The following is a 14705-nucleotide window of genomic DNA, read 5'->3' on the forward strand; positions in this document are numbered from 1 at the left end:
CTTCTGTCCACTCATCTGCCAGGCTCTCTCCATCAAGCAGTGTCTCATCTGTGGTTACTATCCTCTTCATGGTTCTCTTTGTTTCTCCTCTCTCTAACTGGCTTTTTCATATTGCACTCTCGTGGATGTTGTCTTGTCCAGTTGTCTCACATGCTGTTTTGCGTACTTGGTGGATAATCGCTCCTCTCCCTTTTTCTTACAGATTCACCAACTAGTGACTCTGCTAAATCGAAGGTGAGTGGGTGCCCAGTGTAGATGAGCAGTGCAAAGATCAGATCACCAGGCTAGATCAAAGCACCGATTCCCACAGGTGTGACTGTAGGCCAGGGGGAGTTTAGTCTGTGAATATTCAATACAAACAAAACAAACAAGCAACATTATAAACACAGCATTTCATGTCAAACATCAAACTGTGTTGGGTCCAAACTTCAGAAGTCTGTCCAATCTTTACTGTCTGGGACATTTCACTTCAGTAAAGGGATAACTCACATCATAGACAGTTGAGCTTCAGGAGAAACTCGTGCAGGAACTGATGCTTATTACCGCACTGCTGTCATCTTGCTGCCTTGCTCAGCTTTGGCTATGAACACGAGTTCATGCAGAACATCAAGCTTCCCGTGCTGGACTGCTTAAGTGTGCTGCTGTTGCTGCTTCTGTTGTTGCTGAAAGGCTGGCATGGTTCAGTTGTAATTGTCCTCCTGTCACTAATGTTCCTCTCTCTGTCCACCCTTTTGCTTTGTGGCATTTTCAGAGGAACAGGTGGAGTACGAGTTGGTCAAGAACACAGGCAGGGGTTAGATTTTATTTTTCTGTGTGTTGTTCTCCCAAGGGGGTTTCTGTGGTATAAGTACTGACTTGTTTCTCTCCCTCTTTACAGGGTTCCTGGGGTTCCGGGAAGGACCAGTGTAGCCGCGAACACCTGGTCTCCTCGGTCTTTGATGCAGCCAACCGCAAAAGAAAGAAGCCCAAGGACAAGCCGCAGCCTAGTAGCTCCGATGATGACCTAGACTCTGTGTTCCCAAAGAAGGAGCTCCCTGTCCGGAAGCAGAATCACAGAGGCCTTAAAATGGATGTGGAGCAAGGGACCTGTGCCAGCCCTGAAGCAAAAGAGCAAGCAAGGACAGGAGAGAAGGTGAATAGGAGAGGTATCGAGCTCACTCCTAAAGGCAAAAAGGAGCACAGGAACTCTTTATTTCTAAGGGAGAAGCCCTCGTCAAGGCAGCCCTCACCTGCCCCTTCCCCCTCACACAAAAACTCTGGCTCCCCCAGCCTCAGTTACCACACCGCCTTGCTTGGAATATCCTCGTTTTCAGACCCGTCCCAGCTGGATGAGCCTACTTCTGATCTGGGCACCATGAGCTCCGGGGCTTCCGTGCCCAGGGCACGACCCAAGAAGTGGATGTCAGGAGTTACTGCTCCTGATCTATCAGTGGCTGGGCCTGGGGCATCAGCTGGGACAGAGATGAGCTCCATCACCTCGGACTACTCCACCACCTCATCCATCACCTTCCTGACTGCAGCAGACTTGAGCACGCTCAGTCCAGAGGTTCAGGGTGGGTGCGAGGCAGATGACGAGTGCAGTGAGCTCATCAGTGAAGGCCGGCCCATGGAGACCGACAGTGAGAGCGACTTCCCTGTGTTCGCCACAGGGGGTGGCAACATCCAAACCATGCCTGCCTTAGAACCGAACCAGACTGGGAATGGGCCAGAAAAGCCTGATCCTGCAGCAGCTGACGGGAGCACGACTCCGAAACTGGAACCCTGTTGCTTCTTCCCCACCCACAGGCTAATTGAGTGTGACACACTCTCCAGGCAGTCCCTGCGGCAGAAGACTGACAGCGAGTCATCGGTAGAGGGTGGGACCGGCAGCTGGGAGTTTGTCGAGGGCAGGGCGGAGTCAACACGACTGTCTCGCGTCCTGGAGGTGATGAAGAAGGGGCGGTCCACCGGCAGCCTCAGCTCTTCCTCCCGCAGTGAGTTGGAGCACCCTCCTGAGCCCGCCCGGCACCTCAAGATCACAGAGAGGCTCAAGTTCCGTCTGCGCAGATCTGCCAATGACATGTTTGGCTTGGGTGCCCAGACGAGTCGGTCTTCCCCGGAGACCCGCAGCAAGAAGAAGAACATCCGGCGGAGGCACACCATGGGTGGCCAGCGGGACTTTGCAGAACTGTCCATCATCAACGACTGGAGGGAGCAAGGCGGGGTGGACCAGGCGGCTGAGCTGTCAGCCATGGACCGCCTCAAGCCAAAGTGCTCCTCTCAGGACTTCTCCATTGGGGACTGGATCACCCGCGAGCAATGTCGGGCCGGAGTGTCAGAGTTCAGCATAGACACCCCACCCAAAGTTGTCCCAGAGGGGGACAAGGCACAAGCCCAGGGCACCACCCCAGAGAGCCCCTCTTCGTCTGGCTCCCCAGGCCTTCAGCCCATGGTGAGGGAGCAAGCGAACTGAGATGGGCCGCAAGGCAAAAACAAAGCCAGCCTCAACCTGGCAGCTGACGATGCGCACCCACACAAACTGTCAGGAGCACAAGTCATCCGCTCGTGATTCTATCAGTATCTATGAAACAGCAAGGATGTGTTGAGGGTACAAGTGTGTTCATGAGCGAAGGAGAGAATGTATTTACATATGTATGTAGATACCTTAGCAAGATATTATTTATTATTTTTTTACAAAGTATACAGTGAGGGAAAAAAGTATTTGATCCCCTGCTGATTTTGTACGTTTGCCCACTGACAAAGAAATGATCAGTCTGGTAGGTTTATTTGAACAGTGAGAGACAGAATAACAACAACAAAATCCAGAAAAAAGCATGTCAAAAATGTTATAAATTGATTTGCATTTAATGAGGGAAATAAGTATTTGACCCCTCTACAAAACATGATTTAGTACTTGGTGGCAAAACCCTTGTTGGCAATCACAGAGGTCAGACATTTCTTGTAGTTGGCCACCAGGTTTGCACACATCTCAGGAGGGATTTTGTCCCACTCCTCTTTGCAGATCTTCTCCAAGTCATTAAGGTTTCGAGGCTGACGTTTGGCAACTCGAACCTTCAGCTCCCTCCACAGATTTTCTATGGGATTAAGGTCTGGAGACTGGCTAGGCCACTCCAGGACCTTAATGTGCTTCTTCTTGAGCCACTCCTTTGTTGCCTTGGCCGTGTGTTTTGGGTCATTGTCATGCTGGAATACCCATCCACGACCCATGTTCAATGCCCTGGCTGAGGGAAGGAGGTTCTCACCCAAGATTTGACGGTACATGGCCGCGTCCATCGTCCCTTTGATGTGGTGAAGTTGTCCTGTCCCCTTAGCAGAAAAACACCCCCAAAGCATAATGTTTCCACCTCCATGTTTGACGGTGGGGATGGTGTTCTTGGGGTCATAGGCAGCATTCCTCCTCCAAACACGGCGAGTTGAGTTGATGCCAAAGAGCTCGATTTTGTTCTCATCTGACCACAACACTTTCACCCAGTTCTCCTCTGAATTATTCAGATGTTCATTGGCAAACTTCAGACGGGCATGTATATGTGCTTTCTTGAGCAGGGGAACCTTGCGGGCGCTGCAGGATTTCAGTCCTTCATGGCGTAGTGTGTTACCAATTGTTTTCTTGGTGACTATGGTCCCAGCTGCCTTGAGATCATTGACAAGATCCTCCCGTGTAGTTCTGGGCTGATTCCTCACTGTTTTCATGATCATTGCAACTCCAAGAGGTGAGATCTTGCATGGAGCCCCAGGCCGAGGGAGATTGACAGTTCTTTTGTGTTTCTTCCATTTGCGAATAATCGCACCAACTGTTGTCACCTTCTCACCAAGCTGCTTGGCGATGGTCTTGTAGCCCATTCCAGCCTTGTGTAGGTTTACAATCTTCACCCTGACATCCTTGGAGAGCTCTTTGGTCTTGGCCATGGTGGAGAGTTTGGAATCTGATTGATTGATTGCTTCTGTGGACAGGTGTATTTTATACAGGTAACAAGCTGAGATTAGGAGCACTCCCTTTAAGAGTGTGCTCCTAATCTCAGCTCGTTACCTGTATAAAAAGGCACCTGGGAGCCAGAAATCTTTCTGATTGAGAGGGGGTCAAGTACTTATTTCCCTCATTAAAATGGAAATCAATTTATAACATTTTTGACATGCGTGTTTCTGTATTTTTTTGTTATTCTGTCTCTCACCGTTCAAATAAACCTACCATTTAAAATTATAGACTGATCATGTCTTTGTCAGTGGGCAAACGTACAAAATCAGCAGGGGATCAAATACTTTTTTCCCTCATTATATATATCTCTACTGTACATATGTGTATAGACTCAAATGTAACCGGAGTAAAGTTACACGTTTGTGTGTGTGTAATCTCACTTTAGTTGACTTGGTGACTTTGTACTGGAACAGACATGAAAAATGGTATTCTATCCTTGTGCTCTATTATATCCTCAAACCCTAGTAATACAAGAATGTGACAGAAACATTCATAGGTGGTTTTGTGCGAATGACAGGACACAAATTAAATGGGAGGTTGAAAGCCTGGACTGTGGTACATTCACTTGAATGTTATTGAAGAATGCATAACTAATTGTACAAGAGGAAGACATTTAAGGAATTGACGGTTTCATCCTCTCCTATTGTTACCAATATTGGGAATGTATATTCATTATTTTGACTGACAATTGTCATTTTAAAACAATATGTACATTTCTCTGTGCGTCAAGTATTCTCATATTTCTGAGGGCTGCTTGCTGAGCTGTGGGAAGTTATTTTTTACGTTGCATTGCATCATAACAGCCAGATGAGATGAGAATTGTTCCTTAATATGCTTTCAAAAACAGACCATTCCAAATGAAACAGATGCTCTTACCATATGTTTCACTCAAATTTTAGAATCGTTTTTTTTACACATCTGCTGTTACATTTAGCATGTCTCCAGTCATATAATACATATCTATTTTTAAGTTTGCATATTGTGACTGTAAGTTTGATTGTACTTTACAAGGGTAGAGATGCAGGATCTGTGTGTTTTTGACTGTGTCTGTGATGTTTTAAATTATATAAATTTTGTGATTAAAAAAAACAAAACAAGGGTAGAGATGGTACAAGGGTAGAATTGTTCTGCAAGCATATGTATACCTACAGTACACTAGTAGTTGCGTGTCAATGTGAAAATGAATAAAGGCTTCACATGTTTTGTCACGCATATAGTATGTGGCCCTTCACTTGGTTTCAAAAACTCAATGTGGCCCTTGAGCCAAAAGGTTTGCCTACCCCTGGTCTAGTACCTATACTTTCTCCTGCTCAGCGATTAACTTGTCAAGGGGTACGTAATCGTCCTCCACGCCATCCAGGGCCCGCTGGTAGGCGTGGTCCTTTACGGCGTCCTTGGACATCTCAAATGAGTTCTCCAGCTTTTTCTGGTCGCTCTCCTTCAGCTCAGCCACCTGACAACTGGACACATTTACAATGTACTGTTTTAATAAGATCATTTGGAAGACAACTTATTGGTGTGGACAAATGCAAAAACACAGTGGAATTACAATTGAAGTGGAAATAACTACATGAATGCTATTCATTACATCTGAAAAGGAATTACATACTATATGGTACAGCAATACACCCTATCCACCACCAATGTGTAGCACCAACATGGGTGTTGCACGGCAGCCATTTTGAATGAGAACACTAAACAAGTATTGCTAACCTAGTGGAAATAATGAAGGCATGATTGAGCCCCGTGTGAAGCTCGGGAACACTTCCTTCCTGAGTTTCTCACTCTCCATGAGTTGCTGTAGCATTGAGTCTCCCATCGCCTTGTGATCTCCTGGACTAAGTTTTTCCGCCACTCAGCCAGGAGCTTGGTTCTGAGATTCTCAATCACATTCAGAAGATCCTAGAAAGGGGAGCAGTTCATAAAGTAGTCAAAAACCGAGACACCGGTGATGCTGGGATTTAACGCAAGCTAAAGCATGATAGTGCAATGAAAAATGTTTTTTATTTATTTCATAGGGACAGATACAATATATGTCCCTATTAAATAAATAAATAAATCAGAAATAGCAGAAAACTGGCTAAATCTTTTAGACTGTTTGGATGGCAAATACCTCCTGGGGTAAAATGGACCGATGTCCGATACATACTACTAATGCAGCAGCTCTTCTTCAGACAGGTAGTTCTCCAGAGCCTGGTCGTCGATGACCCCGTTCTTCAGTAGAGGCTTCCCATTGCGCCCCACCAGCCGAGGGGCCAGAGACTCTAGAGACTTGGTCGGGATCACCTGGACCACCTGAGGCAACAAAGGAGATTAGTGCTCATAGGCTCTGGTCAAAGGTAGTGTGCTATATAGGGAGTAAGGGTGCCATTTGGGAAACACTCATAGTACTTCTCACAGACACATTTGTTTACTCCCCCTGATTGAGAGAGTTTCCACAATTTTTCTCACACTAGCCTGTACACTGCAATATTTCTACCAGAGAATGATAGAGGCCTCTAGTGGCCAAAGGCTGTTTGAGCATGGGCAGCGCCATTGAGGGCTTTCACCATTTTAATGTAGTCAACTGGGTGATCCTTCCAACTTCATTGGCTGATCCCTCCTGATGACCCGGTTGGATCATCAGGAGGGATCATCCAGGCGTGAAGAAGAAAATGGAGATAGCCTCAATGGCGCTGCCCATGCTGTCACGGATGGTATAGTGGTACAGATACAAAGAAGAGTCCTCTATCTATCTCTATGATTTGTACCGAAGTGTGTCCATTGGGCCCACTCTAAGCTATTTGACAACAGTAAAGTCTAGCAACACTTGCTATGACCTAGCTTTTCGTTAAAAAAAGTAATAAATGTTATTCTAGGGACTCTAGTCAGTAGACTGAACCAAGGTTTTATAGACACACAATCAATACTTTTTCCTGTCCATAGCGCCCACTCGAAGGCATCGATTCGATCAGATCGAGCGTTATCCCGTGTTGGCATTTTGGCAGTGTTGGAGGTGTAACTGCGGTATGAGCTGACAAAATCGGTGAGAACCGGGACAGAAGTAACAGTTTTTTTCCCATTTACTCAGAGATCGATAGAGCTAGAGCAACCATATGTTATGACAAACAATTATATACTGTATGTCATCTAACATTAGCAACTAATTTCATTTCTAGGTTAAATTAGTTTAAATTAAATAGACCGAGAATAGAACTACTGCAACGTTACTTTTTGTACGGGTGTTTGTTTACAGTTTCCACCATATTTCTCACACTAGCCCTCATCAATGAGGGGGAGTGAATAAGTGCAGTTTTTGGAGAGATGGACATTAGACAAATGGAATTGTTGTCAACAGTGACACCTATAGGGTGATGAAGGGCATTGCTACTGACTACTACATCTTTCAACCATAATAGAGAGAAGTTCAAAAATCGTTAACACTTGACACCTAGTGTCATAACACGTTATGATACGGTCATAACCATGTCATAAGAGCTGACATAACATGGTCACTGTCATGACATATTTATACCTGTTGTGACATATTGCGTTATTTTATGGCCGGTTATGACACCTACATACAAGGCAAAACATTTCATTACACCATAGCCTACTTGTCAACAGTATTTTTATGTTATATAACATTTTCTGAGATTGACGATATTGAATTATCATTGTTATTGCACACACATTGATGTCAGACATGCACCTACCCCAATTATCTGTTGCTGATGACTGGGATGAATGCAGGAGCAGATTTCTGGAGCAGGACAAGACAACCTCTTTTTGACTGATGATGACTGACCTAAGGGCATGTACGTGATAGGCCTATCTGGCATATATGATTCTGATGGTCATAATGCTTCTTGACAGTGTCATAAAGTGTATTTTCTTAGTCCAAGTAAAGTGACACAGGATGTTCATAATGCTTCTTGACAGTGTCATAAAGTGTAAAAACATGACTTTAAATAATTAATTACAACAACAAAGGATTTAAGAAACAACATTTCAAAACAAAAGGAAACTTCTTGGCCGGGAAAAAAAATTTTTTTGGTGTCATAACCAGCCATAAAATAACAATATGTCACAACAGGTGTAAATATATGGGTCATGACAGTGTTATGACCATATTGTGACAGGTTATGACAAGTTATGTCAGCTTTTATGACATATGACATGGTTAGGACCATATCATAATGTGTTATGACGCTAGGTGTCAAGTAAAGTGTTACCCAAAAATCCTAGAGTCAACTCTAAGCCTAGATTGAGTGAAATGTTGACAGGGTGAGTGAGACCAACCTGCTTGGCGATGGCAGAGAACTTCATGAGAGAGAGTTTTGTCGTGTGTGGATGCACACTGAATGATGTTGACAATCATGGAGAATCGGCCCTTCCCACAGAAGATGGACTGGAAGAGACGGGTCGGTTTGCTTTCCCTGAAAGCAATATAGCAGTTCTAGGAAAGGAGGACAACTCATGAGTTTTATATCAAATATCAGCTTCCAATCACTTGCATCTTATTGCAGTTTTATTCAGGGTTTGGAAACATCTGGATTGTATTTGTCTTGCAGCTACAATACATTCACCTGTCAATCAGGTTTGTGTGCAGCTGCAGCATTTGGTCAAAATTGTCATGTGGCGCAGTGGTCTAAGGCCCTGCATCACAGTGCTAGCTGTGCCACTAGAGATCCTGGTTCGAGTCCAGGCTCTGTCGCAACCGGGAGACCCATGGGCGGCGCACAATTGGTCCAGCGTCGTCCAAGGTAGGGGAGGGTTTGGCCGGCAGGGATGTGGGTTCGTTTCCCACGGGGGGCCAGTATGAAAAAAAACTGTATGCATTCACTAACTGTAAGTTGCTCTGGATAAGAGCGTCTGCTAAATGACTAAAATGTAATGTAAATGTGTTTTTGTAGAAGTGGTGTTGTTAATACTGTCATTCTGGTAATCGATAGCAGTGGTACTTGTACTGTACCTGTCACTCTGGTTGTTGTGTATGGAACGCCGTTTGGGTCTTTGCTTTTAATTTGACACGTCAAATAACACAATTCTATTATAGAATGTTGTGTGTGCTGAATTTGGACGTGGAAGCCAAGCGCCACCATTTCGATCAATGTCAAAGCTGGGTGGCGAGAGTGGGGAAACAGAAGTCATTGTTTGTTCTTTTGAGTTTTGAGACAAAGTGAAGTTAGGATATATAAGTTATCCTGTACAAGCTTATGTGCCGAATACATTACGATGTTACAGGTGTCAAACTTATGGGCATGTGGCAGCAGTATGTAGGAGGGAGGTAACCTGTCGTTTCCCATGCCAATAAAGCCCTTTGAATTGAATTGAGAGAGAGGGGAGAGCGAGAGAGGGGGGAGAGAGAGGGGAGTGAGAGAGGGGAGAGAGAGAGAGAGATCATGTGCTCATATTTCCAGGAGGTGGGGGAGTGCTCTCTTCGTTTCTCTTCTCCTCCTCCTCCTCCCTTGCTCTGCTGTTCCTGTCTGTGCCCCCCCTCTCTCTCTCTCTCTGCAGTTGTGTTGTTAGAGGTTAGAGAATGTTGCTGTCCCATTGCTTTTAATGCTGCTTCTCTTCCATCTACAACTCAGCCAGATACTCACTACCACACCTTTAACAAATACTGGAGACAGACAGACAGCCATCTACACCATCTTCCATCTACAACTCAGCCAGATACTCACTACCACACCTTTAACAAATACTGGAGACAGACAGCCATCTACACCATCTTCCATCTACAACTCAGCCAGATACTCACTACCACACTGTCCCGTGTTGCTCAGTTGGTAGAGCATGGCGTTTGCAACGCCAGGGTTGTGGGTTCGATTCACACAGGGTGTCAGTATGAAAAATGTATGCACTCACTAACTGTAAGTCGCTCTGGATAAGAGCGTCTGCTAAATGACTAAAATGTAAATGTAATGTAAAATGAGGGAGGTTCCAAGGTGTGAGAAGTGTGCAGAAGGGCATGAGACAAAGGAATGTGTAGCATTGGGGAAAGTAATAATAATAATAATAATATGCCATTTAGCAGACGCTTTTATCCAAAGCGACTTACAGTCATGTGTGCATAAATTTTTACGTATGGGTGGTCCTGGGGATCGAACCCACTACTCTGGCGTTACAAGCGCCATGCTCTACCAATTGAGCTACAGAGGAAAGTAGTGGTAAGTGCTAATTGTACGGGTGGCCATTGGGCTGGGGATCAAAAATGTCCCGTGCGAGAGAAGCAGGTTGAGTTTTCCAGGGTAAGAGTAGTGAAGTTGTCATATGCTGAGGCAGTGAAGAAAGTAGAGGAAGAGGGGTCAAGGGGGAGGAGTGGTGAGAGTAGTAGATATGTACCAGTACAGAGGGATAGGCCAACAAGTGATATATGTTTCAGTAAGATTGGATTTTTAGCGCTTATAGAAATTGTTATTAATTGTACTGCAGGGATGGAACGTAAGTCGAAGAAAATTGAGGTTGTGGTGGCAGCTACAGAGAGGTATTTGGGTGTGCAAGACTTGACATCAGAAGAGTTACAGGGAGTGTTAAGTGGTGATGTCCCATCATTTCAGGTTGAGGGCATTAGGTAGAAATTAATATATTTAAATAGTGGAGAAGGGTGGTGTTAATTATTAATAATAATTTTGAATTTGTGAGTGTAGTTAGATGGTAGGGTATTTCTTAATTTTATTGTATTTTTCAAGCAATTTATAAGGGAGTTGTACTCCAGTCTAGTAGGTGGTGGTAATGCAACAAATTGGATGCCAACCGCAGTTAAACCTCATTGAAGAAGAAGAAGAAGAAGACGCCAGTGCGTCACTGGCAGAATCATCTAATTGTCTGTGGTATTGAGTTTGAATTGAAGACAGTGAGGTTTGGTGCGGGCAACAACAAGTAGTAATTCAAACATGAACTGTATAGTGCCAGGCTGTATGAATTGGCTACTTAAAAAAAAAACTCGGTAAGCTACCATCGGCTGCCCAAGGACCCACAACTTTTGAACAAGTGGCTCCATGTCCTTAAGAGGAAGGACGTGCTAGCTCGAGCTAGCATGATCTGCAGACAGCACTTCTCGGAGGCAGACTTCGCGATGAAGGGCACTTTCGATGCGGCAACCGGGAGTTTCCGAATGGAAAGGAGTCATAGGCTACATTTAACTTAGTTACTGTAGCTATCTTCCACCTCAGATAGTCAAAGTACTGTAATAGATTTTGTTGACATTTGTTTTTGAAATGTTTTGTTAGCTCCACCTCATTTAGCTAGACTGAAGTTGACATAGCTAATGTTTGCTGAAAAATAAATGTCCCTGTATTTGCTGTGTGTGTTGACAAAGCATACAAGACAGGTAGCTTGTTAATGCCAACTGATATATTTGGGTTCAGTTGTCTTAACAAAACGTTTGTTTGTTTTCAGGAGGAGGTCTTCATCCCTGAAAAGGTTTTCATCCTGAAGGAGAATGTGCAGGAGGAGGTACATGCAAATCCATGTTATTTCTAAGGCTATTGTTAATTTCAAGACACAATCTGTCATCCCTGAGGCCATTTTGGATATAAAATGGACAATATACAGTATATGCAGTGATTATTGAATATAACTATAGCCTAATAGATGCCTTAATTGTTTTTTACCAACAGGAAAGAACTGTTAGTAGAGTATGCCAAACTGACCCCTGGGTGCCAGAGTGTTCCTGTGCTGCGGTGGAGAAGAGGTCCACCGGGACTATCACTAAAGAGCTCGGGGCCAAGCTAGATTGCGCTCTTGACCATCAGTATACAACCGAGTCCTGAACCCTATACGCCACAGATGGAGCTGACGGAGAGTGAGATCAGTGAAGACCATAACTCGCTGTATGAACCTGAGAGCTCAGAATCACAATCATCACAGTGAGAGATACAGGTGCAGCTCAATCAATTAGAATATTGTTGAAAAGTTAAGTAATTTCAATAATTCAATTGACAAAGTGAAACTCATATTGTGCATTAATGAAATATTTCAAGCCTGTATTTTTTTTAATCTTGATGATTACGGCTTACAGCTCATGAAAATTTGAATATTGTGAAAAAGTTCAATATTGTAGACTCAAGGTGTCATACTAATCAGCTAACTAACTCAAAACACCTGCAAAGGTTTCCTGTGCCTTTAAATGGTCTCTCAGTCCAGTTCAGTAGGCTTCACAATCATGGGGAAGACTGCTGACTTGACAGTTGTGCAGAAGACATCAACACCCTCCACAAAGAGGGAAAACCTCAAAAGATCATTGCTAAAGAAGCTGGCTGTTCACAGAGGGCTGTATCCAAGCATATTCATGTGTGTCGAGTGGAAGGAAGAAGTGTGGTAGGAAAAGGTGCGCAAGCAACAGGGATAACCGGAGCCTTGAGAGGATTGTCAAGCAAAGGCCATTCATAAATGTGGGGGAGCTTCACAAGGAGTGGACTGAGGCAGGAGTCAGTGCATCAAGAGCCACCACGCACAGACATATCCAGGAAATGGGATACAACTGTCGCATTCCTCGTATCAAGCCACTCCTGAACCAGAGGCAACGTCAGAAGCGTCTTACCTGGGCTAAGGAGAAAAAGAACTGGTCTGTCGTTCAGTGGTCCAAAGTCCTCTTTTCAGATTAAAGTGAATTTTGCATTTAATTTGGCAATCAAGGTCCCAGAGTCTGGAGGAAGAGTGGAGAGGCACAGAATCCAAGTTGCTTGAAGTCCAGTGTGAAGTTTCCACAGTCAGTGATGATTTGGGGAGCCTTGTCATCTTCTGGTGTTGGTCCACTGTGTTTCATCAAGTCCAAAGTCAACTCAGCCGTCTACCAGGAAATGTTAGAGCACTTCATGCTTCCTTCTGCTGACAAGCTTTATGGAGATGCTGATTTCATTTTCCAGCAGGACTTGGCACCTGCCAACACTGCCAAAGGTACCAATACCTGGTTCCATGACCATGGGATTACTGTGCTTGATTGGCCAGCAAACTCGCCTGATCTGAACCCCATAGTGAATTTATGGGGTATTGTCAAGAGGAAGATGAGAGACACGAGACCCAACAATGCAGACGAGCTGAAGGTCGCTATCGAAGCAACCTGGGCATCCATAACACCTCAGCTGTGCCACAGGCAGATCGACTCCATGCCACGCCGCATAGATGCAGTGACTCATGCAAAAGGAGCCCCAACCAAGTACTGACTGCATGTACAAGAACATATTTTTCATAAGGCCGACATGTCTTTATTACATTTCCTTTTTTCACTGGTCTTATGTCATATTCTAATTTTCTGAGATACTGAATTTGGGGTTTTCATGAGCTGTAAGCCGTAATCATCAAGATTAAAACATACAGGCTTGAACTATTTCACTTTTTGTGTAATTAATCCACGATATGAGTTTCACTTTGTCAATTGAATTATTGAAATTACTTAACTTTTCCACAATATTCTAATTTATTGAGCTGCACCTGTATACTATCGATCACTTTGGGGGAGCGAGCTGGTGTTCCGAAAATGGAGAAGAAGCAGGCCATTCAACAGCAAATTCAAAAATACACCCATCCATAAAGGGAATCGGAGTGGAATTGTTTTTCCACTGATTTTCTTTCCCGTTTCAACGGATGTGCTACCTTGTCCCGGTCCTGCTGTTTCGACTCTCTCAAGCTATGAATGCTCAGCTATGAAAAGCCAACTGACATTTGCTTCTGAGGTGTTGAACTGTTGCACCCTCTATAACCACTGTGGTTATTATTTTGATGTAAAATACATTTGATTGATTGTTTGCTGTGCTGGATGCTGTGTATTCACTAACTGTATGAGTGATGGGACATTTTTATAGTATCTGTAACATTTTTTGGTGTGTATTTAATCTTAACTTAACTTCTTAAAATGGCAATCAGCAGTAGAAACAATAACAAAGTGTCTCCCTGCTCCTCTTTTGGTATAAAGCTGAGGGATGGGGCTGAAGAAATGTAACCACTCTCAAATTCATAGACAGAGCTATAGATGCAAGGACTGACCATCGATGATATCAAAATTGTAATCCTGTTTCTATGATCTGTTTCCACTACCATGTACCCAGTTCGCTTTGGATAAAGGCGTCTACTAAATGGCATATATTTTTTACGTCTATTTCGACTCTGTCAACTAGCTGCCCAGTGTAGTTACCATTCCTTTCCAATAGATGGCAACCAAAGCTAGTCGAAGTCACTACTCTAGCGACAGGGACACTGGGTTAGTGCGTGTTGAAATTAGTTTTATCTTCAAAGCAAGTTTGTCTGGTTACGCTTGAACCTGTTATAGTGGACAAGCTAACTAATACTATTTGTTCATAAGGCGCAGGCATTAGGTCTATGTGCTGAAAAAAATTACAGCAGGCTAGACACTAAATGAACTGGTTTTATTCAAGCTCAAACCCTACGTAAATGCCTTTGCTTCTGGGTATGCGCTCCTTATGGAAGAAACGACACATGCAGGGATGAGACGCCGTACACCTCGTCCAATTCTCCATTGTGCCCATAGGGGGAACTGGCGATAAACTGCCAGCCTGTATGCTCTGCAAACAAAATCATAAAAGTTAGTCTGATACCGAAACTAAATCTCAATGTATTTATAATGAGCACGCCCCATTATTGGTTAGAATGAGATTTCATGAATCATGATGCTGTCTGCGATTCGAACTCCGGGTCGTCTAATCAAAAGGTAAATGAGCAGTGGCGGCTCCTGAAAAAATTCTCAGGGGGGGCAATTTTTCTGATGATTTAGGTGACCTACACACATTTT

At 44.1% G+C, this 14705-nt stretch overlaps 1 protein-coding gene and 1 long non-coding RNA gene across 2 annotated transcripts in view; both read left to right on the forward strand.

Annotated features, from left to right (window-relative positions):
* The window catches only part of LOC311109187 (rho GTPase-activating protein 21-like), a gene marked incomplete at both ends in the record, with an annotated part of 144463 nt that extends 142011 nt beyond the window's left edge, over positions 1–2452 (forward strand). Inside the window, 2 exons of the mRNA XM_084152026.1 lie at positions 203–234; positions 878–2452. Coding sequence (XP_084008152.1) covers positions 203–234; positions 878–2452 — 1607 coding nt within the window. The remainder of the gene's footprint in view (positions 1–202; positions 235–877) is intronic.
* An 8285-nt stretch (positions 2453–10737) lies between these two features.
* On the forward strand, positions 10738–14040 carry LOC311108946. The gene is made up of 3 exons (XR_014610562.1): positions 10738–10904; positions 11357–11413; positions 11578–14040. It is a non-coding gene; the product is annotated as an uncharacterized lncRNA (long non-coding RNA).
* The last annotated feature ends 665 nt before the right edge of the window (positions 14041–14705 follow it).

The sequence above is a fragment of the Coregonus lavaretus genome (genome assembly GCF_964263955.1).
Source record: "Coregonus lavaretus genome assembly, chromosome: 34".
NCBI classification, from domain to species: Eukaryota; Metazoa; Chordata; class Actinopteri; order Salmoniformes; family Salmonidae; genus Coregonus; species Coregonus lavaretus.